This window comes from Centrocercus urophasianus, unplaced genomic scaffold, assembly GCF_019232065.1.
Source record: "Centrocercus urophasianus isolate 14NV4802_14NV808 unplaced genomic scaffold, USGS_Curo_1.0 seq_26, whole genome shotgun sequence".
In the NCBI taxonomy this organism is placed as follows: Eukaryota; Metazoa; Chordata; class Aves; order Galliformes; family Phasianidae; genus Centrocercus; species Centrocercus urophasianus.
This window is the reverse complement of record NW_024884822.1, coordinates 9,131,360-9,159,239: the sequence shown is the minus strand read 5'-3', so window position 1 is coordinate 9,159,239 and position 27,880 is coordinate 9,131,360. Positions and strand designations below refer to the sequence as shown.

General features: G+C 43.1%; 2 protein-coding genes across 2 annotated transcripts in view; one reads left to right on the top strand and one right to left on the bottom strand.

The window, feature by feature from the left end:
* Positions 1-565: 565 nt before the first annotated feature.
* LSM11 (LSM11, U7 small nuclear RNA associated) lies at positions 566-11,797 on the top strand. The gene is made up of 4 exons (XM_042826256.1): positions 566-989; positions 2,109-2,248; positions 2,965-3,048; positions 4,615-11,797. The coding sequence occupies exons 1-4, from the start codon at positions 566-568 to the stop codon at positions 5,017-5,019; spliced, it is 1,053 nt and encodes a 350-aa protein (XP_042682190.1). The 3' UTR covers positions 5,020-11,797.
* Positions 11,798-21,626: 9,829 nt separating this feature from the next.
* Positions 21,627-27,880, bottom strand: part of CLINT1 (clathrin interactor 1) — a 47,975-nt gene continuing 41,721 nt past the window's right edge. The window contains exons 10-12 of the mRNA XM_042826167.1: positions 24,795-25,090; positions 23,873-24,077; positions 21,627-23,368 (exon numbers count right to left, since the gene is read on the bottom strand). Of these exons, the coding sequence (XP_042682101.1) occupies positions 23,007-23,368; positions 23,873-24,077; positions 24,795-25,090 (863 nt within the window). The 3' untranslated portion in view covers positions 21,627-23,006. The remainder of the gene's footprint in view (positions 23,369-23,872; positions 24,078-24,794; positions 25,091-27,880) is intronic.

The following is a 27,880-nucleotide window of genomic DNA, read 5'->3' as shown; positions in this document are numbered from 1 at the left end:
CACAGCCACAGCCTTCCACTTTTGTTAATTTAAATGCTGGGAGGAGCACCTTGTGTGCTTAATGGACTTCAAGTACGTGGTCTCGTGCAGTTTCGTACAGGACCTGACTGCACTGAAGAAGTGGACCTTTGTGGCGGTGGTAACTGTGTCAGCTCTACTGCTGTAGCAGGAAGCATTGCACTTCCGTGAGCCAGTTACAAAATATTAATTAAAAGGCAATGGAGTCTGTTACAGTAAAAACACACAGCTACGGAACCACAGCACCGCCTTTCCTTTTTGTTTCTGAGCTGCATAGGATTTAATGGACTGAAATGAAGGTTGTGCCGCTCGCCTGGTGCACGGGCTCCGAGCAGCACCGCCCGACGCTGCGGCTGCACGGCGGGGTCAACGATTGCCGCAGCGTCGCTGGCTGCCGTCGGCCCCGCACAGCCCGGTTGCGCGACGCCCGCCCGTGGGCGGCTCCATGCGCCGCCCCTCCCCGCTCGGCTCCCGCGCCCCGCGGGGCTCTGCGGACGGCGCGGCTGCGCCCCCTATCGGCGGGCGGCACTGCCGCCCGCAGCCCGGCATGGAGGAGGACGAGGGGGCTGCGGGCGGCGCGGAGCAGCGGCACCCCCGCCGGCGGCCCGGGGCCGAGCGCTCACCCAGCCCCAGCCGCCTGGACGTGAGCTCCAGCCGCTTCGACCCTCTGCTGGCGCTGTACTCCGCCGATACCCCGCTCCCCTTCCCCTCCGCGCCCTGCTTCAACAACCTCGCCGAGTACGAGAGCTTCCAGCGCGGCCTGCTCCGCCAGCGCGGCCGCCGGGGTCCCTCCGCCAGCCGCGGCCCTTCCGCCGGGCGCTCCGCCCGCCGCGGTCCTCCGGCCTCGGACCCCGAGCGCATCCAGCGCCTCCGCAGCCTGATGGTGAACGCGGGCCCCGAGCAGGACGCGGCGGGCGGCGGCACGGCAAGGCGCAGGAGGGCGCCGCGTAACGTCCTGACCAGGATGCCGCGTAAGGCTTGCGGGGCCGGGGGCTTGGGGCTGTGTGTGGGAGTCCGAGCGGTTTTTGGTGTTTTATTATAAATACTGCGGGATTATCGCGGTCAGAGCGTCTCAGCGCTGTGACCTCCACGCCATTCTTTATGCAAAGCTCAAAACGTTCGGTTGTGAATGCCTGAAGCAGAAGTTTTTTCTTGTGCGGGTGCCAAAGCATAACGAATGCCTTGCTGCAGGTGCTTTATGAACCCAAATCTCGTTGTGTTTAGGATTCCCAGAAGGATCGGCTTTAAATATTGTTTCGGTGGCTTTATATGATGGCTGAGGTTGGAATACTGTGACTGAAACAGAAGGAAAAAAGAAAAACAGTGTAAAAATTAACTGTAGAGTGGCCCAGCAAGCAGCTCACCTCTGCATTAAGAATGTATATTTTATATTCATGCTTATCAGATGAGACAGCACTTGTTAAGACACAATACCTGAATATTTTTAAGGTTCTTCTGAAAAAGAAACAGGGATCTGAACCAGCACTCTGAAAGAACTGAAAGGATCCTGTGAGTTCTCAGGGTTGGTTTGAAAATGTGCTGTGTGGTTAAAAACATCACTCTGGTGTAGTGACTGTGTCACCTGTGCTTCAGAGCATGGTTTGTTGTCAGGTTGGAGAATGTCTCTGCTTGCCCTCAAATCAAAGCTAGGAGTAGAGGAGGCAGCTTGTATTGGTGTGAAGGCAGTTTTCTCCAGCTGTCCTGGCAGTGGATATGGAAAGAAGGCACTGGATCTCAAAATAAAAAAAAAAGAAGTGATTCAGGTTAATCCATGGGGAGCTGTTCCATGCAGCCAGCCTCTGCTCATCAGCTGCCATACGGTAACATTTGAGGTTTGCAGTGTATACCTTTCCTGATGTGCAATCAAGCCTTGAGTTTGCAGTCCCTAAAATGCAAGGAGAAGGATCATCTCTGGTTAAGATATATTTGTTCATATGAAAAGCTGCAGGAGGACTTAAATACTTCTCATTCTAGAGGAATTGTTTTGTACCAAGACCTGCTGCGCTTCCACTGTAAAGCAAATAATTTCTCTGTACATTTATTATGAATGCATTTTGTTGAAGACCAACCATGTTCTCTTTGTGTTTTAGTGCATGAAGGCAGCCCACTGGGGGAGCTCCACCGCTGTGTCCGAGATGGTGTAAAAATCAATGTTCACATCCGCACTTTCAAGGGGCTCCGTGGAGTCTGCACAGGCTTCTTGGTTGCATTTGACAAGTTCTGGAATATGGTAATTACCATTCCAAGCCCTTCATTTATAGCTGCAACGCTGAAAACTTGAAATTTGCAGCAGTTGTAAGCAGATTGTGTTTATAGATGTGGTATTGTGGTCCCTAAATCTTGTATGCCTTGGCAGTGCATGCTGGGTTTCAGCCTCAGTGGTGCTTGGTGTTGGGTTGGTGTCTGGCTGACCCCCAGCTGCTCGATAGGTCTCAGGTAGGGATGGAGAGATGTTGAAGAGTACCCAAGTGCCTCAAAGGTTTTATGTAAGAACCCAGGAAGGTGGAGAATGAGGAATATCAAGAGCTTCTGAAGATTTCTCTGGTGTTTTTCACTGATAAGTTGCTTTTTGGTGAAGAAGCTTTCCACCGTTCTACCACATGTACATCTTAGAGACAGTGGCTGTGAAAGAACTATTTGTGAGCCTAGGGCTGTGAAAGACTTGGAAATAGGTAGAAAAAAAAACAGAAGGATTTTGCAAGCACGGCTCAGAAAGATTTTGTAAGTAATACGGGATGAGTGATGGGCTTTGCTGTTACTTTTATACCTCGGTAGAACTCAGATGACACAAAGCACATCTCCATCTCCAAAGCACATCTTGTTCCTAGGGTGGATTTTCTCTCAGTTAGAATACCATTTCATAATGCTATGAGACAAAGCTGGCCTGGAGTCTCTGTGTTTTTTTTTTTAAATTTTGTACTTTCCATCTCTTTGATGTTCTTCTAGGCCCTGACAGATGTGGATGAGACATACAGGAAGCCAGTTCTGGGCAAAGCTTTCTATGCAGAACCTCAGCTCTCACTGACCCGGGTAGGTAACCCTCTGCCATTCTAATGTCCTGAGTATCTCACTGTTCAGTGTAGTGGAAGAGGAGTGTTGACTGGAAAACTTACAACTTACAGTTGAAATGTTTTACCTCCTTTTATTACAGGTGACTCTAAAATGACTTGAACTGAACAGTTAAGTTTTCTGAAAGTAGTTTGGCTGTAGTTCAGAGTTACTGATGTTCTGTTGTAGAATTTCCAGTGTCAGATTGTAATTGCTGTCACTGCTTGGTACAATATGCTGATCTTCAATAAGCTCAGTCCCTGGTTCTTGACTGGTTTGTTCTGTACTATCTGCTTTACACTACCACATTTTCTGCCCTCTGATAGCCAGTGTAAATCCAACATAAATCTGGCATTTTATGCCCTAGCTAGTTTGGTACAAAAGTTCTTTCTGCACCCATGATTGATGCAGTCCTCATTTGTTCCATCAAGTGATTGCCTAACTGGTACTAATATTTGTGGAATGACAGTTTTTCCAGCCAGCAGTGTGTCTGTCTTGTCTCCTGGACTTCTAGCCTAGCTACTGCAAAGCCCAAAATTCTTCATGCTGCTGCAAAGCAAAACTCTAGGATCCAGCTGCAAACACATGTTTGTGAAGTTGAAAACTGAAAAAATGATACGTGAACTTCTGAACAATGAAGGAAAAAAAGTGTGACAGGGCTGTGTCTATTCAGTGGCATAGCTTGGGGCCTTCTGAACATCATAGGAGCATCACAAAAATTTTAAATGGTTCCATTGCACAGAATTTGCTTTTAAATTCCTGCCATTTAAGTCTCTTTTCTTATAGATCCCACCCTTCTTTAAAAAAAAAAATAGTTTAAGATAATCAAGTTGTCATTGTTAATTTTAGCCAGCTCTCACTACCCGTCCTGTTGCTAGGAATAGACCACCTCTAATAGACAAGAATCCTTTTCATTTGTCAGTATTTCATAAAAGCTTGGTGCTGCCAGAGTAAAAGCAGTCCCTTTTCCAGATTCTGTATCATGTATTCTTGGATTAATGAGCTCATGCAGTGCTTTGGATCTGCTGCTGTAGCTTTAATTATTTTCCTGTTGTTCTTGGTCTGCTCACCTCCCAGAAGTGGCCTTCTTCAGTTTGTTTTCGGGAGCACAAAGAATGTTTCAGCACGCATTCCTTGCTGTTTGAGGCTCCTTATCTTGAGGGTATGTGTCCCAACTGGGGACACAAGGATGGAAATCTCTCTAGTTAACAGCATTGCAAGAGATTTGGGGAAAGTGAGCTAACAGAGTGACTTAGCAGCTTTCTGTTGTACCTGACCATGGTTAAATGCTACTGCACATCAGTATTGCTCCCACATTCCTTAATTATTGTGTAAATATGCTTATGTACCTACAGGAGATCTATTTACCTTATGTCACAGCTTGACTTTGGCAACAAAGCGTGGTATTTATTTCTGGTAAAGATTCTTCGTTCATTGAGTATTATGAGAACTGGTTTGGGACCGTGTACTCAAATACCATACAGAAGTGCAGAACAAGAGGCTTTCCTTGTTTTCTGAATGGTCACGTACAGAAATGTTCCTTTACAGCTGTTTGACAGACTCAAGCTGCAGGATGCCTCTGTGAAGAAGGGAGCTGACTCAAAGACTGTATCAGGGGAGCTAGCCCTGACAAATGACTCTCAGACGCCGGGATGGAAAGTTGGATCGGGACGAGGGAGAGAAGAAGATGAGCTTGAGAAGCAGAAACGCTTGGGCAGAGGTGGAGAAAAGAAGGTGCCAGGAGATAGTTTGCATCTGGCTGTCAGAGGTGAAGCTGATGTGGGCAGCGGGACTGCTCACACAGGGGGTGCTGCTGCTGGTGGTACCCACACAAGAAGCCAGGCACGGAGGAAAAGGAGGCCCAAAGTGGATTATCAACAGGTGTTCACACGTCACATAAACCAGATTTTTATTCGAGGAGAGAACGTCTTGCTTGTCCATTTAGCTCATTGACTTGGATGAGCCTTCGTCACTGTATTTATTTGATAGCATGAATTGCTGTGGTAGCTCTCATTCCTATTTAGCATTCTTGTGAATGTGGTACTGTGACAGGTTTCCCACTGCCGTAACCAGGTAGGGGAAGTAGTTCTAACTGGAGTATCCTGAGCTTACTGCCAAAGCAGCCTCCTTCAGTCTCTGCTGGGAGTCTCAGGGTGAGGTCAGCAGCACGGTTTTGCTTTGTGAGATGAGGGAGATGAGCACAGAGCCCTCTGCTTCTTAAAAAGTAAACAGCTATGTCAGGAAGGTTGGCTGAGAATGTTTGTGCAGTCAGATATAGGAGCGAACTGTGACTTATGTTTTTGGAGCTGAAGGTGAGATCTCCACCCAAAACAAATCACAAGTGATATTTTGCATGTTCTGAGGAATCCCTGATTTCACATGTTCCAAAACCAACTGTTTATCTGCCATTGTTACACGGATGTTTTCTCTTCCAGATGTAATTCTGACAGATTAAATAATGTGTGAAAAGGGAGGATGACATGCTACTGATGGCTCCATCGTTAGCTCTGCAATGCTATGTGCGATAGAAAACCTCTTGTCTCAGTTGAAGACTGTTCTTTTTCTGTTAATGATTGCCAGGATTTAATCTTTTTTCAATGTCAAAGCTTGTGCTCTTATTTGCAGTGCCATGCTTTCACCATGTGTCACCAGCAAGCAGCTAATGGAGCTGATGTAGGGACCTCCACATTTGGGGAATATCTCTGAATGCTGTGGATGCGTATGGAAAACTGTGCTTTTCTCTTTCACCCATTTGGTTCTTGTTGCAATAGCAGTATCTGCAAAGATGCAGTTTTCCTTCTCAGATGCAAGTGTTCATGCTGAGCACATCGTGCTGTAAGTGACTTTAAGTTCCCTCTGTTGAAACTAGAGGTGCTCTGTCTCCAGCTGTTCTCGTGGAGCACAAATTGTCACAATTCTTTTCTATCTGTATAAAAGTCAAACTCAGCTCATTGGTCATTTTATTTTAGTGTTCTTAAGCTATGACAGATCAGGCCAGGCTTCTGCATATATAAACTACTTTCGGAGAGCTATGTACAAAAGTTTGAGGGTAAGTAATGCTGTTAAATTGTCTGTTCTCTTGGATGGCAGAGGACGCTAGATTTCCTGCTGCTGTTCCCATTTTCATAGCAACTACCTTATGCTTCACAGCAGCTCTGGTGTGAGGATGTGAAATTGCCAGGACAACAGGTGAAACAGCTTTCTAGTGCTTTATAGCAGGTCTTGTGTTGCATACTGAGGTCATAAGTCCTCAGACTGAGCAAGTGTCCTCTTGAATGACATGTTTCTATTGCAACAAATGCAGCATATTGCTTGCTTGTCATTAGGAGGTGCTTGGGTGAATTACAGAACTCATTTAGCAGGAGCTCCTGGGCACACAGAGCAGCTTTGAACCTCTGGGGGAGCCTGAAACTTTTATGTCAGCATTTCAGATTGAGGTGGGGTTGGATGACTGATCAGCACAGCCACTGAGAAGCAAATCTGACTTCAGACTGGGACAAAAGTACCTCAGATTGAGAAGTACTGTGGAGGCAAAAACCGATTTCACGGAGTTAAGAAAAAAAGAATATTTACTATTTTTTATTACACATAACTTCAGTGCTGTAATTCCTCCCTACTATGAGCTCAGCACTGAGCAGATTTGTCCCTTGGAGGTTCTTGCCTCTCCTTGTGCTGTTGTTTGTGTTGATGTGGGCCACTGTTCCCTCGTACAATTTCCTTCTTTCAGGAGTTTTTCTCCTCAGGATGCTCCTTTCTGACTTTGCTTTCAGAACATTGTTCATCTCTTTACCCTTGGTGGCTCTTTCTAAACCTTTCCTGGTTGCCTTTCCTTGCACTTGCCAGCTGAACAGAATTCTCACAAATTACTTCAAGCATATGAAGCTAGAAACAAGGAACTTCTTTCTGCTCCTGAGTTCTCAGCAACTTCCATTGCAAATTACTATTTTTCTTTATTTTGTTTTCAGTGGTGTTTCTTTTTTCTCCTCCAATTTCCGACTGGTTTGTTTCTGTTTCAGCTTTGTGGGCTGACTGTATCTGCCTCTTCCATTCACGTGTGCCAGAGGCTGCTGGTTTGACCCTCCCTTTTCTCTCATACTTGACCACGGGGTGTTGTATCTCCACTCTCAGGCCTGTGTGTCAGATCTTCCATTCAATTTTTGTGGTTTATTTTTCTAACCTCATATCTGTATTTCTCTTTGTCTGCCTGTTTCTTTCTTTAAATCCTTCTCTATATCCTTTCTTACACATTAAATAAGATACAGCTGCCTTGAGTGTTCTTTCAACTTCAGTGCCCTCTTTCCATGCCACTGACACTTTACTTACTTCACTTCACTTTACTTACTTCACTTACTACAACAAGTCTCAGTGTTTCCTTTCATAAAAGGTTTTTTTCTGGAATCTTACAGGTGTTTGTTGCTTCACATCTGTGTGTTTCTGTTTGTAGATTCTATGAGAAATGCTGGTGCTCACACTTGCATTGGTGCCTTGATTTTTATATTGCTGACCTGTTCTTCCACAGTCATCATCTCAGTCCACAAACTTGGTTAAGATCAATGCCGTTTTATTTCTTTTTCCTCTACCTCATCATTAAACTGTTCTTCCTCTTTTCTCATTGCTTTCTTATCTCTGAACTTGATCAATCAAGTTTCTCTTACACTTTAGCTGTAATGGTTTGTGTGGTGTTCTTCCTTTATTTCCTAATTCTTACCCACTCCTCATTATTTCCAAGCTGCTTCTTAAATGCAGGCTCTGCCTTTCTCCTAGTCTTCCTGTTCCCTACTTTTTCTGACAGCGTATCATTTTAAGGCCCATGATCTAAGTGCTGTTTGATGAACTTTGTCTCACTCAAACACAGTATTTGATTATGACTTAGCAAGTGATGCTGTACGTGTTGTCACTTGCATGTTTAATACTTCAGATAAAGTTCCTCTTTAAATAAAATTGAATGCGATTCCGAAGTGAAGTTTTCTACCTCACTGAAGTATTCATGTAAATTGAACAAACCAAAACCACTTTGTTATTTTGGTTGCTGTTTCTGGTTGTTTCTTTCTGTGTTTTTACCTTTTCCAGACACAGCACAGATCTGGGTTCTTCGTTCAGCAGCTGGCACCTCCTGCATTCCTCTTTTGCTGTAGTGTCACAAAGGTGTGAGCATAGATATCTGAAGTTACTGCGATAGAGAATGAGAGCAGGAGCAGCAGGCAGCCCTGAGACACAAAGTAAAGGTCAACAGGTTTTGAGACAAACGTAAAGATCCCTGGGGGGGGGTCACCTCCTGGTTGCATTCTGCCTGGTGTTTCTGGGATGTTTTTCAGCCTGTTGGTAAGCACTGATTCTGAAAGCCTATTTATTGTGAGGTACCAAATGATTGCAAGGAGCAGTGTTTATTGACCTGCCTTTGAAGAAGTGCTGTGATCACTGGAGATGATTTTAGGATAATTCCTGAAATAACAGATGTGAAACTTGTGCAACGTCGCAGTGCCAGCTGCAGGTATATGATACAGAACATGTGGCTTAATGCAATAGTCTTAGAATTAAACTGGGCATCACAGGTACTTCTCAGTGCCACCATGTGCCTTTCTATTGCCAGCATAGTTCAGTAGGGAATGAAGTCACATGAGAGCTTTAAGAAGGGCTGTTTTGTTGGTTTTTTTTGAGTGGTGATATAATTCTGAAGTCCTTTTCGCACAGTCTGAGTGAGATTTTCATGGCACCACAGGACAAATCCTTTATGTGCTGTTGGGAAGTGAGGAAAACAGTGAGAACCAGGCTGAGCACCGCAGTGTCAGCCTGTAGTTGTGAGTATTGTTCTTTCTTGGGAACCTTTTACTCAGGTGCTTCATTTTTATCAAACACTTGGGAAGTACAGGGTGGAAACAGAATGGATAAGGGCAGCTTTAGAAAGGAACTTCGAGAAAGCACAGCTTTTAGTCCCTCACCTGACTAGTCTGGCTTGCTCATTGCCTGAAAGTTTTTCTGATCTAGAGTCAGGTGCTGGCATGATGTTACTGAAATAGGCAGCACATGGTGGTTTTTGATTGCTTTTCTCCTTCAGCTGCTGGATTGTTTGTTTCTGATGCAGCTTTGCCCTGGGCACTGTTTGGAAGCAGGTCTCAGCAGGATGCAGCTGGAGTTGCCCATCAATTGCAGTGGATGAAGAAGTTCTCAAGAAAAAAAAAAAGGCAGCAGATATAAAAGATGTCTGATTTTTGTTGAATTTAGTGCTGTGTCCAACATGCTGCCCACAGTGCCCTTTCTGTTGCCCAGTGGCGCTGACTGAAATGAAATCGGTACAAAGAATGATTTCATCTGATCTTGAAAGAAAATGGGAAAACAGATGGGTCAGCAAACTTAAGTATCTGAAGATGTATAATTGCAGGTAAACTTTCAGTCTTTGATTAGACAGAGCAGAACTATAAGCAGCAGTTTAAACTGAAGGCTGTGTGGCTGGATACAATTGCAAGGCGCAGCCCTCAGAGGCAAAGCAGCAGCAGTGGTGCAGTGATTGCTTCAACCAGGCACACGCTTTCCTGGGAAGCTGTTATGTGTTTGTGGCTGCCTCAAAGCATAACTGCAAAATACTGTGAGTTGATAGAAAGCTGTTTTCTGCCTGCATCACAGAGTGTAAAGAAGAAATGCTAGATTGTGTATCTTCTGCAGCCCAGAACTATTTCAGTTCATGCTTTCACCTCTTGGCATTGGCTTAAAAATTGGAAGCTTGTACTATAGCAATTATAAGACTGCCTGGTTAGTGCTTACTGGAAATGATATTTAAAAATTAAGAGATTACAGGATTTATGGAATTACATGATACTGACTGATACAGTGATTAAAGGTTATATTATTGTGATTAAGGCATTACAAACCAGAAATCTCTTTTCTGAAGTATACTATGAAGATGCATAAATGGAAATGTATGAAGCCACTGTAGGAACAAGAGAAGATAAATAATCCTTCTCTTCTAGTGCAGGAAGATGATCTTCGTAGAGTGAGGTAGTTATTTCCAAGCTGGTTCTCCCAGCATTTCCATGCTTGATGGGAGATGGGCATAAACAGTCCAAAATCCAAAGTGACTTAGGCACAATCACAAACAGAGCTCAAAGGGACACGAGTCTGCTTGCCAACTTGAATATAAACAATCTTAACTTCACAGTGAAAGTTTCTAGAAGAGCAGTTCCAGTTTGTAGCAATCAGGTGTCCACAACGCTGGCAGGGTGCAGCTTTCTTGGTGTTACTGTCTCCCACAAGACTCTGTACAGCGGTTCTCCTAGAGGTGTGCTGTCCTGTGTTACCTTGTGTTTTGCAGACAAAGCAGTGAGTGTGCAGAGGTGATTCTGTAGTGCAGCCTCCATTTGTTGAACCGTGCCCCAAGGGTCTCTGCCAGGCTCCATCCCTTATAACTGATCCTGCCTCTAAAAATGTGCAGAGAAAACCCAGTGGGAGAACAAACAACTAAGGAGATTTCCTCTTTTGAGGCAGGGCTGGCAGGAGGCTTGGTTTTCCTCGTTAGCTTTCTGGGGGTGCGGGAGGAAGGACTGCTTCAGTATTCAGGGGAATATCAGAGCTGGCTTGTCTCATGATGTTTACACGTCCTTTCAGATGTCACTGTAAGTGCTCCTGCTCTTAGCTGGGAGAAGTGGAGGCCTGTCAGGGAAGGAAAATGGTTTCTGATGTTCCTGGATAACTGTTTTATTAGCTGCTACCTTCACAGTGTACACTTGGATGACTTAGCTGAAGAAAATTAGTACACCTGAGACTTTCAGTCAGTCTTGTATTCGTTTAGAATGAAAAGTAGTTTGATCAGTTTGTGTAAAAACATATCCATCTTTTTTTTCCTCTCAAAAGATCAGTGCTCTCTCTCAGGCAAGAAATGAAAGCTGCTCCTGCTCCTTTAGTGATTGCTTCTGATTTGCACTGCTTCAGAGCAAAGTGCAGCTGTGTCATTGTACCTTCTGCCTGACAGATCATCCTGAGATGAGAAAATGAGAGCAGTGCTCCATTTCTTTAACACTAAAATGGGCATTATGAGAGGAGCAGTTGTATTGACCTCTTTCCAAATGGTGCATGCATCCAATATAGCTGCATGGACTGGGACTTGCAACCAATTAGTCAGTTACAAAGCTTCCCCAGTGAAACACAAAGGGGCAGCACGACCTACCAGACCCATACGGGGTTGGAAGTCAGGTGCTGACAAATTCCAACCTCACTACTGCCACTCACTCACTGAATGGCCTTGGCATGTCACTTTCCTATATGCTCCACAGCTATAACCCGTCTGAGAGCAGTCCTTGCCTGTCTCACCAGTATCTGGGGGAGCAGTGAGCGCTACACAAGTGCTAAGTATTGTTATTAAAACTATAATATGTCAGGTAATGCAGATACACAGATCATCTGCCCTCTTCAGGCACTCGACTGTTAGTCTTGTGTCTTGGTACACGGGAGGTGTGCCAGACATCAGGTGTAATGACGCACTTCAGTCCTGGAACTACCTGTGTTTTCAAGGTGACTTCAATATCTGTTTCACACTGCAGTACCATGTTTGGGTCAAACTGATAAACAAGGGTGTAACTTGTATGTAATTCCTTCTCTGTCTTCCTATTTTGTTTCTTAGGAAGCTGATGCTGCTATGAACATATTGAATAATACCAAATTTGCAATATTCTGCTTTCAGATATAAATGTTTATATTTAAAAGTGCTAAGACTACACTGCAATAAACAATATCCATTTAACAGTTGGCTTCAAAGCTTGCTTTTTGTGCTCTCTCTAGTATGCTTATGACAGTGCTTAGGACAGGCACATGGATGTAGGGGCCACAAGTGCCAACTGCTAGTGCTTCTATCCAGTGTATGATCTGAGGGAAGCAGTTGTCTTTGTGTTCAAAAGCATATTTGGCCACAAATTAACATCACCATACCTGTCTTTTAGAGATGCAGAAAGGAAGCGAACTTCACACTGAAGAATGTAAGTACCATCCTGATCAGTCCAAGGGCTGCTACATAGGATGTATCTTCCACTGTGCCACCAGGAGAGGGTTTTCCAGGAACTGGAGAGTTCCTGAGCTGCCATGCAGTGTGAGTAGAGACAGCTTCTGACTGCCAGGAAGCTGATTGGTCCCACAGTAAACGGTGCTGGTGTGTTTGGATCACAGGTGCTAAATATATGGGTGCAGGTTGCTAGAGGTGATAAGAAATCTGTTGTGGAATTCAGGTGTTTTGTAAAGGAATCAACTTGCCAACTGCTTAAAGAATACAAAATCTGCAGTTTAAAGCTACAAGCAGCAGTAGGAGGATGCATGTAATGAGAAGGATCAGACAGCAGCAAATTCAGAGGTCTGCACCCATTGACTTTCATTTGCATTTTAAAGTGTAGTTCTGCACCAGGAGCATGCCCTTTCTGCCATGTGTCTGGTATCTCTCTGATGTCACTGCAGTCAGAGTGGCAGTGGATTCTTGCTTGCTCTTTTAGATTACAGCTCTGTTTAATTGACAAGTGCAAAGGATGTGAGTTGTTTGATGTTCCTGCAGGTTGTGAAGCACGTGCTCTAATACCTCCCTAACCGGAGTCACATCAGTTGGTTTAAGTGCAGCAGTTGTATTCCTGAGCTTTCCATGAAACAAGTTTGGCACTGCCAAGGAAAACTGGAGCTTTTTGCATTGTTCTACTGCTCTTAGCTATTAAAACCTAAACTGTAGCTTTGCCAGTGTAAAAAGGCCTGCTAAAGCATGGTTGGAAACTTCAGTCTCGCATGCTGACTCAGACATGTGGGTTGTGGGTGTACTTGCTTGCAGGTGACGTGCATCTGAGAGTACTTGTGCAGACAATTGTCTCATATCCAATGAGACCATTGCTCAGGTTAAGGGAAACAATGGCTGGAGCAATAAGGCACAGTTAGAAATTCCAGTTCTGAGCTTAGCTGCTGTCCAGGTATTCTATGTAGCACATTCATCTCACCACAGTTCTGATGTCAGTTTGTCTTTGAAACCTGTGAACAGGTGGGGCTTCTCTGGCGGTACTGAAGCTGTTGGAGGTTGGGACCGCATCTCATGCGCTCACCCCGCCGCTCCCCGCCCGCTGCAGCCGCGAGGTGGCAGCAAGGGAAGGGGAATCCCGCGGCCGCCGAGATCCCGAGGGGTTGGGAGGATGGGGGGGAGGAGATCCCACTGCGAGCTGAGATTTAGGTTGGATTTACAAGGAGGGTGGTGAGGCAGTGGCACAGGTTGCCCAGGGAGGCGGTGGTGCCCCATACCTGCAGACAGCCACGGTCAGGCTGGAGAAACTCTGAGCACTGATGGAGCTGTGGGTGGCCGTGTTCATTGCAGAGGAGTTGGAACACATCTCCTTTAATGTCCTTTCCAACTCAAACGATGCTGTGCTGATTTACAGGCTGGAATCCTATATTGCAGAATACAGTGGTTGGAAGGGATCTCTGAGGCTCCCCCAGTCCAGCCCCCCCACTAAGAGCAGGATCCTGCAATATGGTACTCAGTTAAGCATCCTCCTGGGTTTTGAATATCTCTGGATAAGGAGAGCCCACCACATCTGTGCAGTTCACGTGGAAGTGACGTGGTGTGGAAAATACTGAAATAGTATTCTTTGAGCCCGTGGGCGCTGTCGTGGTGTGGTCACACACAGCTGCAGCAGAGGCTTGAAGGGAACCAGCCCCTCTTCTGCTCTGCCCTGCTGGGGACCAGCTCAAGCACAAGGGGTTTGTCACATCAGTGTGGTCAGTGGAACAAGCGCGCAGCACAGCGATCAGGAAAAGGATGTGGGGGTTTGAGTGGAAAATCTGATGCTATTGGACTGATGTAGCAGCAGGAAGGATGGCAAACAGGACATTGCACAGCAAGGGGCAGAAAGAGCAGAGTAGAGAGCTGTGGCTGTTATCTGAGTGAACCAGAGTGAGCCAGAAAAGAGGAAGTGAGGGATTTTACACTTCTCTGCTGGAAGAAGGGCGCTGTGGTGGTTCTTTGGGAAGTATGGGTGAATGTTGGGCAGTATCACCACGTTCTCAAAAAGGTCGAAGAAACAACTGAAAGAACTGAAAGAATTTTAGTTGCTTAGAGGCTCCAAAATGAGAACAGTGGGAAGGAGAGGGAAGATGGGGACTCTCAGCAAGACCTCCCTGCACCACACACCTTGTTTGTCTTCACTCCAGCTCAAACCTGGGGTAAATGAGCTCAAACAATGCTGGAGGGATACACTTCATGCCTCTGCTATTAGCTGCTGTAATGCCTGTGCTGCTGGTTTAGAAGCTGTGGTTGGGGGGGGAGGGGTGGGGGGGTGCTACCAGGTCACAGCACTGAAGTGAACTGGGTGGAACCAGGGTGGCAAACTAGGACTTAAACAGCTCTAAATTCAGCCAAATAGTGCAAATGGGCACAAACCTCAGTCTTCTCCAGCACCCCTTTGCCCCCCAGCTTGGTGTTTATGATGCAGTAATATCTGCACGTTTGCTAAACCACCTCCATCAGGCAATGACAGCTTTATACCTGTAAGATAGCAGGTAGTTATTAGTTTATTTTAGGAACACATGCATTCTTGTCATTCCTCCTCCAACCAGGATGCTTTGAAGCTGCCCACTCCTCAGCTTGCTGTTTTAATTAAAAACACAGACCCTTGAAAAAGCAGGTTGTACTGTCTCCAACCTCTTGAGACACAGCAAACATCAGTGTTAGCGTGCAGCACTTGCTGAGAGCCATCCTTGGCCTCGTGTCTATTTTGCAGTGTAAACTAATGAACAAAGAGCTGCTATTTGTCACGATATCCAGTGTAAGGGCTTTCAGGGAGTGCTGGGGGCTGACAGGGAGATACTGCAAGAGGCTGCAGACCCTGACCTCAAGTAACAGCTTCAAAGGAGCTCCTGAAAAGTTCTGCAGCACCCAGAAGGAATTCTCTTAGAAGGAATGGAGCAGTCAGTGCACTTCAGTAGCTAAAACTACATCAAGGCTTCTGCTGACTTGGTGGAAATGACATTGTTTTCCAGGGAAACGCTGTTCTGTGAGGTCTGCTTTTCACCCGAGGAAAAGGAGCTGTGCCTTACGTGATGATATCAGCTCGCACCAGCAGTGTGCCTGCAGGGAGTGTGCATGGGAAGGAACAGGGGAGCAGAGCAGGAGCCACAGAGCACTGTCCTTATCTTGCTGTGAGGGGGCGAGACAAAGCCTCAGCTCCCAGGTAGGATGGCACAGCCTGTATCAAAGGAAAAGGTGGGAAATCAGAGACGGATTCACCGAGCATCTTTTAGTCCAGATGGCACTGCCTGCTTCCCCCTCATCCTCCTCCTTACCTCCTGCCCCACACTCAGTGGGCCAGGCACACAGCTCCCCATCAGTGATGTTTCTCCGAACCCTGTGTTGTTTGCAGGTGCTTGAGGTTTCCCTGAGGCTGCAAGCCCCAGCACAGAGACTGGAAGGTGGCAAGCCAGTGGTTTGGCTCTTCCTGCTGCCCAAAGACAGTATCCATGAGCCAGAGTTCTTTGCTTGCTCCCATCAGTTCTTGGAATCCAGGTGATGAAAAAGGGTGACATCACTGTGACATTTCCATGTATTGAGCCAGGAATACAGAACTTCCATCACCGGGTCAAGAAATTCACACACATTGAACTGGGCTGGAAAAAAAAATCACCCAGGGTGGTGTAGGCTCAGAGACAGACGCTCCTTCCTCACCTCTTCACACCTCGGTGGGACTTGGGGGGATGCGGTCTTCCGCCCAGAAGGGTGAGAGACAACGGGTGAACAGAGGCTGCTGTGGAGAGACCTGTGAAGGAACCCGATTTCCTGTCCTTTAGGAACTTAACCCTTAGCATTCCCTCATCCTGGGTTTGTTTGCAAGTCAGAAATGGGGAAAGATTTTGGTAATTTCAGTATTACCAACAGTTTGTTAAAAGACTAATTGCCAAGTAGCTTATGCATGTGGGACCATTAGTAATTCTGTAGCTATGCAAATTAAAACAGTGATGTATGATTTATAGCTTTAATAATGTTCTGAAGGCTCTTAAATTTTAATCAGTTGCAACATCCTTTTTAATATTCAATTACTTTATTAACTAATTAGGTCACTTGCTGAAAAAGCACATAAGGCTAGTGCTATTTTAATATCAGCTGAATATCACAAAATACCTTTGAAATGGTGTAAATGGTTTATTTATTTTAAATAGATCATTAAGATGCTACAATTAATAAATCAATTACAGAAGAGAAGGAAGAAAAGACAAGAAATTGATAGATGGCAACCCACAACAGCAGCTTCTGTACTTACTTTCAAAATGTTCACAGGGATGCTGAACTCAGGGAACGTACCTTCCTAGATAATTTGTATTCAGCTGAAGGGATAAGGTTCAAGATATGCTTGGTTCATTACGGTGCTTTTTTTGTATGAATTTAGCTTTCTGATTGATAAAAGCTTCCAAATGACCTTGAAAAGTAAAAGTATTTAAAAGGACAGCCCTCCATCACGGTTTGCTCTTTTGTCCATCTCAGAAAGATAAAACCATTACATCTTATTGCTGCTAATTCTGGGGTGAAAGGCAGAGCTCCTGGGAGGGGGGAAGGTGTGCTGCTGATCAGTGACCCACCTGCTGTGCTCCAAATGGACGTGGAGCCCAATCCTCAGGAGAACCAGAGCTTTGCTGGTTGGATTCGCATCTTTGCTAGAGCAGGGCAAGGAGTACATTTTGACAAGGTGTTAGGGAAGGAGAAGTCTTTCATCTATAGGAAATAAGAAGAAACAACAGAACCAAACCCTGGACTAGACTAGCCTGCCTAGAGATGCTATCAATCTAGCACGAGTTCTCAGTGACCTCCAAAGGAGCATCCATCAGCTGCCAAACTCCCTGCGCACATGCAGCAGGATAGGGAGGTGGAAGATGGGACATGGATGCTTGAAGAATAATTACTTTTATCCTGTGTGCCTGCAACACAACCTGGGCAAAACCAGCCCAAACTTCTTGGCTTTTCCACTTCTACAGGCAGTGGAATTGCACCTTCACATTTTTCTAAGCAAGGAAACAAGGAAACTATCGCAGTTCCCAAAACAAAAGATGTACACGCCTCCATCCCAGGGCATCTGCAAACAGGTTATTTAACAGTCGGCTTTAAGTTTTACCACCACTCTGACTTAAAATGAAATTGTAACTTTTCTAAGAACAATTCTACCTCCTTAACGTTTTCCCATAAAAAATAATTACTGATGCTTCAGGTGGCTGCTGTTCTGCATAATCATCCATTGGCAAGAGAAGGTATCTGACCAGTCTGGGCTGGATTATACACTGATGCATGAAGGATTTGGATGCTTAAAATAATGCTAAATCCACATTTTAAAGGAGGAAATGTCACAGGAAACAACTTGTACAAAAATAAGAAATGCTGCTACAGGTTGGGATAACACACGATGCTACATATTTTGGAACAAGCACAGATAAAACCCTTAAGAGCTCAGACGTTTATGCAGTCAAATAGGGTCACTGTCATGGTTTTTAGGAGTGACTATTTCACCTACCACAATCCTGTTGTACAACACAGCTCTCAGGCTGTTTTCATTCCCCTTACAAAGCCCCGGTTCACAAATAAGTGCATTTCTATCACATCCCTGTGCCTTCTCCTCAGTCGTTTCTTCACATGCATGGATTTCCTCGCATAGCGAATCATTTGGGTAGGAAAAAACAACACCTACATCCTCCTTGTGAAACCAAACACTAGCTGGACTTGCATATCACAGGCAACATTGCCTCACGCTCAACTGGTACCAGGAGAAAGAAGGATGCAGAAGGCAGCAGAAAGCAGCCACAAAGCACTGAGGTTCCAGCCCTCCCCCCTCGCAGCAGGACGCAGTGCCACAGAGCCACCCATACCAAACAGCCACTGTTAACCTCCCCAGCTCGATTCAGCGTGACAGTGACACTTCACAGCACATTGCATCCAATCTCATTTGAAGCTGACAAAGATTGTTTCTGTTTTATATCTATTGGTTTATTAATGGACTACAGCCTCTTAAGCAGATGCATATTCATTAGATAGCCAGCTGTTAGGAGGTTCCCAGATGTCGAAAGTAGCTCTGTCTTGGAATGCATTCTTTTCCTTCCCATGAAACAAAGTAATTGTAGCTCTGTTAAAGAGCCAGTTAATTAGTGAACTAGTACCGTATGGCACATGATTTAAAAAGAAGAAAAATCTGTAAATTTGTGAACAGTGAAGACAGTTTTGAAACTCAGGGCTGAGCTGCACCATTTACACATGGAACAGTGAAGACAGAGAGAGTTGGCTTATGCCATGTAAAGAAATCCCAGCCGCAGACATACAGGGATACACTGAGTTTTGCTCCCTGCTTCGTTTGCTTCACTCAGCAGATTTCCTTTTACTGCTTATCCTTACGTATTTTAAAGGCTGCTGTACCTGACGAGGACCAAACTTCTGTAGATCCCAGCCAGGTAAAGTTGTAACCAGACCAAGCCATGCAGACTGAATTTCAAATTCCACAGGCCCCCATTTTGTATCACAATATTTGCAGGGCTCACCACGTTGTCTTTACAACTTGTTTCTGCCTTTCTTTCCCTGGAGCTCTACAAGCAGCTCCCATAAGGCACATCTTAGAAGTGCAGCTACAACAATAGCCATCCTCTCTCCCACCAGCCCAGGAGCTCTCCCACAGAGCCGTCTAAAACGTTAGGGTCAGCTCCAAATCTGAGTGCTTTGGAAAACATTCACAGTGATTGTGTGCTTCTGGCTGATGTGAACGAGCTGCAGAGCCACACGTTCCATCACCACACAACCCCAGCCTCCTAGGAGCAGCACACAGTGCTGCTTTGTCCTCAAGAAAGAGCTGTGCTTCAATTCCTGGTACAGGAAGAAGAGCACAACTCTCCTGCTGCAGGCAGAGCTCCCTGGCTGGAATAACTGGAGGCAGGTATTCAGTATCTGGTTTCCAATTCTCTCATTCTTTTTGCCAGTCAAATCTGTCAGCCAGTGCTCAGAACAGTACATCAAGTGATTTTTCAGCGTGCTGACATTTCTGACTGAAAGTTTCCTTAGCAGTCAAATATTTTGCTTAAAACAAAGATTTTCAATGTGCAGTCAAACCCTGTGGGTTTGCCTGAAACAGTTGTGACTTTTAGCGGGTGGTGGCTTTGAATACCTAAAGGGTGGGGGAGAAAAATTACATCTCCATGAAAAGCTTTAATCGGAACCAAGCGAAGATACTATAAAATGTCATACGCCATAAAAGTGTTTACAGCCACGCACAGAGGAACACAGAGGCAATTTTGTAGAGTGACTCCTGGAGCAAAGGCCTCAGAGAATAAAAGTGTCTTTAGATATTTGTTATCCTGTTAGAGTTGGCATCACCTTGAGTATACAATGCCTGCCTGCATTATGTAAACACTTCATTGATAAATCCCTCCCCCACCTCCCTTAAGCAGTGTCAGACTGTTCTTAGCTGACAGATATAGCTGAAACAGATGCTGCTATAAATACCCTTGTTTAGCTGTTTTGAATATAATTCCTTTTGTAGAACACAGTGGATGCTCTAGTGATCCCTGAACCTGCACCTGTGCTGCAATTTATTACTCCTTTGCACATATTAAGATTTTATTTTTAAGAAAGGATTGAAAAAAACTACACAGGGAATGGCTCCAAATTTCCTGACGTACAGACAACTTTTAGAAAGGATTTCACTTATTTTGACTACAATTTTCCTAAGTCTACCACCTCTGCACTCTGTAGCTTCTAAAGCTCACCTCTTACTACAGAATACAGTCTATCCCCTCTTTTTTCCCTGTAGGCTCTAAACTCCAGTTATAGATTGCTGCTTTTCAGTTTGGTGTGCAAAGGCCATGCTGCTACACTGCCAGCAGTCACAGCACTTTCAAGACTGCCTACAGTTTGTCCTTCAACCTGGAGCACTCTGCACACTGCCATGACTTGTGACTGGTCTGGGGGGGAAAAGCAAGGATGTCAGATCTGGCCAATGGCCAGCATGGCAAAGCTAAATCCATGCTGATATGGCAGCACACCATGCAGCCACATGCTGCGTACGCACTAGGCTTTTGGACAGCTTGCAGTTATAGCTGGACCTGGCTTTAACAAGAACATAGGAGCATGGCTTAGATTATACTCTAGTTATACTGGGGAGGAGCTGATGAATGGTCAAACTATCACCATGCACACAGCAGCTCATTTGTATTTTACACCTGGAAAGGTAATTTGTTTTCAATTCTTAATATGCTATTTTTCCTCACACCTGAAATATTGATATTTTATGATATCCATCTTAAACGTGGTCAATACATTTTGCTTAAAACTCACAATCCATTTAATATTCTGTCTCTAACGATGTAAGCCATATTCTGCTAAGCACAATAACCTACACTCTATGTCCTTCACTTTAAGTAAAGGAGAGAACAGGAGGAAACTCCATGAAAAACGCTCTCATCACTGCAGGTAGCAGTTGCATCAGAGTGCACATGACCTATGTTCCAAAGAGATCTTATCACACCATCCTCTCTGATGTATATTTTGGTTTATAGGAATTCCCTCCCATCTACCTGCAGAAATCAGCAGTCAATGAAGGAACTTCTTGCACTCCATACAGCCCTGTTCACAATTAGAACATCAACCCACAGAAAGAATGATGCATGGTTTGGGCAGTGAGTCAGTTCAGTGCTACAACTGGTCTGTAAGCCCACGTACCACTAAGAGATCTCTGACAAACCCAAAGATCCACTCTGGACTGACCGAGCCTTTTCCAACAGCGTTACTCTGATAAATGCTTAGTTACAATTCACCACTCAATTAGATGCCAAATCATCAGTTCCTCAAAGAGATCTGAGCAATGTAAACAACAACATGATCTTGAAACTCAACGGCTACTATTTAACCAGCTAAACTTACCTTAAGAGGACAGTGTAATGAACAGGTTTGCCCAAGTCACCAGAAAGCCTTCTAAAGGCAGCAACACCAACTATAGGCTTAGTTCTCCTTGTCACCCATTTACCCTCCAGAGCCACCTTTCTTTGCACCACTATTTTGCATATATTGAACCAGTTTGAACCTTCCCATCTGTCAGCACGAGGTTTTGAGGGCAGTTATTCCGAAGAAGTCTGAAGGTTTCAGAAGAGGAACCAGAGCGCTCTCTCCCACTCAGCCGTTAAAGCCTGCCTTGATTACTTTGATGTAACAACACTTGAAAGCTCCTATTCTTTGAAACTAATTTAAACACATTGAATTGTTGAAAGATTAAAAACCGCAGTCAGCTAATTACACTCACTCTCATCTCTTATTCAGCAAATGAATCACTTTTCATTACCACTTAGCTGAAGTACATGAATTTCTGCCTAATTAGAAATGTTGTAGATGGAGCATTAGCAAGGCTGGAGCGGGTCAGGATATCTTGCCTGCTTCATTTTTAATTCCTAACAGTAGAGCCAGATAGGAAAGGCTTCAGATAAGAAGTCATTAAACAATTTTAAATTATTTATAAAAATTACTTTGCCCAAATTAAAATTATTTTTTTTTCCCAAATGCTCTCATAAATGTCAAATGGAATGAAAAGAAAAGCAGCCCAACATTGATTTTAATGAACATTTTAATGTTATGTATAACAGAACATTATGAATACAATGGAAACAAAGTTTTATCAACTTAATAATAAAAAAGAAATTCAACGTAAGAAAAGGGAGGAAATAAATTTCATACCTATAGTATAGTGCTTATTCTTACCAATATTCCCAGCTTGTGAATATAACAATATCTTTGTATTCCACATTCTAGAATCATGATTCATGTGAACTTAGATGCAGATTTAGACAAGGAAAAAAAAAAACAAACCATAATTCATTCTTTTGTTTTCAGTAAATCAGTAAAATCTTTGACTGCTACAGGTTTCCTTTATTAATATATATATATTTTATTCTTCTATTGGCTTCCACAGTTTCTAATGCCATATTTACACAAAAGAATCACTAAATGTGATTTATATGAAAGCTAAGATCAAATGCTGTTGGATTAGGTGGGGTTATAGATTTACTCAACAGTGTAATTCATCTTGTTATTTTTTGTAATGATGCAAAAAATTAACATTTTTGCCTTTTGACTGCTGCTGACACTGTAAACCAGTGGTTCCATAGGGATACTGGTAGAATAAATGATGCTAACTTCCACTGTAGAAGAACTGCAAGAAAGTGCATTTTCTGGAGTTTTGTAAAAGGAAACCTTCCAGCAGTCTCAGTCAAATCCTCTCCCAGGCTTGCAATGGATATCAGTTACAACAATGGTGGCACGTAATGCCCCAAAAATCTGGTGATCACCAAATTGCTGAGAGACGACTTTTACAATAAAAATTTGAGTAATACAGCAGCGTGGCTGGAACATTAGCAAAAGTGTATGTACATTCCAGGTCCCTTTGAATTAGCCATAATCACATATGTAGGCCATTTTTGGACAAAAATATATATTCTTATAAAAAACTGATTATTGTACTTCAGTGACTTCAATTGTGGACTTAAGAGTGGTAGTAAAAGGAATGATCCAATCATGACAAAGTGATCAGGGAGAGGGGAAAAAGAAAGTCAAGCTCTTCAAGAAAAAGAAAAGTATAAAATTAGATTCAATCATTTTTACTCAACCCCCATTCCAGTCTTCCATCAAGTCCCACAGTTAAAACTGGTTCTTCTACCTAGGAAAGGCTTTGATGGTCTCAATACAAATTATTTTGCAAAATCACTTAATACATTCCTTAGAAGAACCTTTCATCTCTCCAGAATTTGAATACTAGTTATTTCAACATTTAGAAAATAGCTTTTGGTTCTTTATGTAGATACTTGAACTGATAAAGAAAAAAAAAAAAAGATGTATTGATCTGTGTTTTCCATCCCTTCCCAGCTATATTTGTACAGCTAAAAATCCTTCATTCAGACTGCTCATTTATTTTTATTTATTTTTACAATCTTTATTTGCTAAAATTGGCAAAATTTGCAAAGGCATCTTGCTTGGGTTGTACAGTCCCAGGAGTCATAGAGGTCATAGAGATATTGGTTATTCCCATTCCTATTGTGCCCATCAAACCCATTCCTGTAGCTGGCACTCCCATGTTCATGTTCATTCCCATCGTTCCCTGGTTCAACATAGGCATGGGTCCCATGGAAGTCATCCCCATCGTACCTGGCATCACACTGGACATTCCCATGCCCACAGGAATGGAGCCTCCCATCACTGGGCTTGTCTGGGGTCGAACAGGCATCATGTTAGGTTGAGGATTGAGGTTCACAGCTGCAAAGTTTTGAGTCATGACATTCATAGGCTGTTGCATATCTGCAAAAAGAGAAAAGGATGCAAAAATAATCAGAGTCTGTTTGAAAGTGTTTGTTTGTTTTAAGTAACTTGTGTGAGAATAAAGATGTGATGCACTGTGAACAAAGAAAGATACGATAGCCAAAATGTAGCTACTGCACTCATTTCCACATTCTCTATGTGATGACTCAGAAAACATATACAAATAACTTTTAAATAGCATGCATTGCTATAAAATACTATTATGTGAATTTTAGAGAAGTTCTAGCAGTTCAGGAAGCCTGAAATGAAGATATGGCAACAGGGCAAAATTTACTGTAAAGATATGCAGTTACCAGTCTTGTCAATCTTGTCAACCTCTGTTCAGATAATACCATTAGTGTCAGCAGCATTACAATAGTTTAAGAAAACAATTGTGGCTGAACACAGGAAAACAGTAATTAACAAAATACTTCATCTCCAGGACAGTTTACTAAACACCCAGAGAAAGCATGAAAGCAAGACAGAGCATCAACAAAAACTCACTTTGTTGCTGCATCATGGTATTAAGTGATGGCTGCTGGGGTTTGGAAGGCTGCATCCCAGGTACTAAATTGTCCAAACTGATATTTACACTGGGATCTGACCAAGTTGAAGGTAGAGTTTTGTTTGCACTCTTCGGTACCACCTCTGTGCTTGCATTATAAAGAGAATTAGGCTTCGGCATCATAGTGTTCACACTCTGCAGGGGCTATGAAAAAAAAAAGTTTGTTGGCATACACTGGAAACAATATTACTAATAGGCTTCAGGACTAAACAGCAAGTATTTACATTTCCACAGAACACAACAAAAAGCCAATGAGATTATTCTATGAACTTCAGCTCTTCCAAAGCATCACTGCCATTTGCTGTTACATCATTAGAATAGGTTAAAATAGTATCAAGATCACATAACTATGCAGTATTGAACATCTATAGTCAAGTTTTGAACTCAGATGTACTGATTTTTAATTCCCAATATCAAGTTGACCTGTTACGGTTTCCAAAAAAAAAAAATCAGTGACTTCCACATAAGCAGGCAGCTCTGGGTTTTGGGAAAACAGACTAGTCGTCACCTCCACATACCTGAGGCTGGAAACCTGTAACATCCAGTGGATGATGGCTTTAAGGTTTAAAATGTCATCAACCTCTTCTTCCCCAACAAAGCAGCAACACTTCATAGAACAATGGAGATCATCTAAGGGAAGACCAGCTTATAAAAAGAGGCCTTTCAAGAACTTCCAGCACCTTTTCTTTACAGGACATTTTGTCATTTTCAGACAAAATATTCTGATGCAATGCTGGTCACAACATCTGAGCGACTAGGTATGGATTTCAAGAGTGGAACGGATCCAGTTTCAACACTGTGATTAAGGAGAGGCAAAAGACTGAGAAACCTCATTTAGCAACTGTACAAAAGGCAGCATACCTGTGACCTCGACATGGGTAAACCGACGCCCACAGCATTGGAGCTCATCATAGAGAAATTCATACTTTGTGAAGAGGTCATGGTTGTCTGAGAGGGTCCCATCAAATCAAAAAGATCTGTAGAATTTGAAGCAGCTGGAGGCTGGCCAGAAGCTGGTTGTGAGACACTGAAGAGCTCCATAGCTGGCTGCTGTGCTGCACTGCTGAAGAGCTCACCAGATGAAGCACTGGGACAAGGAGAAGCTTGGTTGAAGGCACTCCAGTCACCAAAGTCTCCATTTCCACTTGTTGTTGTACCTGAGGGGAAGGGAAAAGTGCAAGTGAAAGATGGAAAGAAAAAAGGTAGAAGACTTAAAAGATGGCACTAAACAAATGCCATATTCCATGAACTGAAACAAATGAGAGCTGATCTGTGTCCGTCCAGATTAACATCTGCAGGTAGAACCTCCATCTGGACATCATTCTCTCTCATGAATATTCCAACAATTTTAACAAGGTAGCAAAGGAAATATGAAACATCCATACACAGAAAGAAGGATGTTTGATAACATGTCACCTGTGGATACAAGACAAACAGGGACAGATTATCTTTAGCTGAAATACAAAGATAACTTAAGGGTAGACTGGAGTCTCTAGTTAAAACAACACCTAAAACTTGATTTTTTAGCTCAGAGTTGTATTATTTGGTGAGAGAACAATTACCAGAAGTCAGCCACTTGAAAGAAATTCTGTCATGACAGAATGCAAAACCAGCTACTTCAAGATCTGTATGTATACAATCAGTAACCCTTTGCATAAAAAAAATGCTGAGAGAAATAAATAAAAAACCCTTTGTAAACAGGTTATTAGAGACTTATTTGAGGTGATCAGGAATTATTTCTTTCCATCCTATGAGGTGCTCGTGTAAAACATATCAAGTTTTTCATATTTTCCTTGGCATGAAGCAGAAATTCAATCTTGGATCTAATATACTCTTCAGAAGAAGTTTTGCTGAACTCACAGGTCATCACTGAAGTTTGTTTCATTTCAGTATAAGAGGGTTTTTGCAGACAAGTGTTTAAAACAAAACACGGCAATTAGCAGTGAGACAAAGAGAGCTGTAAAATGCCTTACAAGCTGTTTATACACAACTGCAAGGGTACCTATTTCAGAATCACAGAGGTCCACAGGCAAAAATCTGTGATCTGAGAGCATATAACCCTCGAGTCAAATAAAGTAGATGTTCTCTTCCTTAAAAACATGTTCTTCTATTAACCAGAAAAGGGTTACTTCACAACAGTAATAGCAAAAGAAGAGATTAAAATAAATACATACAGGAGATGCTAAAAACACAATGTCATTTAAGCTGCTTTCATTACTACATCGTGAATCTTGTTCCATGTTTGGGCCATTGTACAGGTCAGCTTTTTGATTATATCACTGGTACACTTGTGGTACTTGAGCTAAGAGACACACAATGTCATTGCCATGTGAAGTGAACCAAGTTCTAATGAACAGTTAAATCATCCTTTGAATTTCTTTAGACGAGCTAATAAAGATTCAGACACATAAAAGCTGGGGTTGATGAATCTAGCGACAGTTTCTGCTTTCAAACTACATGATGTCCAGTTCAGTAACAGACACCCACAGCAATTTTAACTGCATTCTATTACTAAAAATCTAACAGCATGAACATTTACATACAATATAAAAGATTATCAACATACATGCACGTTCAGCCTTCAATTATTTTTATATTTACCAGCAAATAAAGAATAGTAGGAGTCTAAATCTGTTCACAAAATCTAAGTACTGCCAACAATATTAGTGCATTTAACGCACTGATGTTCATTAGCTTAGGGCCTTCTTAGAACATTTGCTTTGATCTCCCTCACAAACAGGGACTATATTAGAATATTTCAATTAGTATTACATATTAAAAATTAAAACCTACTTTAAATATTCCTGATAGAAGAAGCACACTCAGCATTTACTTATCTATGTTCAGATCTGTGCACTGAGCACCAATAATGGAAACGGGGGTAAAACGTATGAGGGTTTGCCCCTTCAGTAGGGCTTCAAAGATGATTAATCAAGAAGGAAAGGATTTCTAGAGGGGCTTACGCTGTTCAGGAATGATTAATCATTTTACAGGCCTCCTCGTCCCTTGCATAATGGTGATTGGAATAGATTAATCACATTAATGCAGATAAAGGATTGTATCAATTTAGGTTGTATTAACACACAGATTATTTGCATAGTAGGCGGCTTTGTGTTTGCCAAACAACTTGGTTTTGACTGAGAAAGCTTGTTAAAAATTACAGCAGTTCTTTCCTACTAAGTAAACTAAAGGTGTACCAACTAATGCATGTCCAATACAGTCTTCCTGACACAGCAACAGAAAAAAAAAGACAATCACAGTGCCTAAAATGTGTCACAGGTAGATCTGCTGATCTCTCCACATTCTGGACTAACTCCTACATCCTCACTGAGAACACCCAGGTACAAGCACCACTGCTGCCCAAGTTAACTTCACAAACAGCAGCAAGTCCTTTCCCTCTGTATTCACGTGCATCATTGTTCTGTCTGGATACTACTGTAGTAGGTTGCCAAAACAAAGTTGATTCTTTGAGGTGGCTTCCTAGCATTATTTTTCCAATCCAAATTTTAAGTGAAATTCTGTCCATGTTGTTTTTCAGACAGTGGCTGTGTGTGCATAGTAACCTGTATGCTTGCATGCAGAACGCACATGCACTGAGCCAACTGCCTGCGCATATGAAAGCTCTAAACTGTGGCCCATGCAGCCAGACAAGGGCAAATCTGAGTGGTGTGCTAATGAGCATTATCAACATGTTGTTCTCCTGATTGGTAAGGACTTGTTTATGTCTGACTTCAAATCTAGATTTTTTTTAAAGTAGATTTTTCTTAAAAGGGAAGTGAAATTACAATATTATTTAGTCAAGCTAGAAGAAAAGTGCCAGTCAGCTTCATCCCTGTAATGCATATAAGCAACAGTCAGTGACATACTGTAGATGAGGGACATACCTTGGCTGAATTCTCCTTCAACGTGCTAATCTTTCCACTAGCAACCCATAACGCACTGCAGAT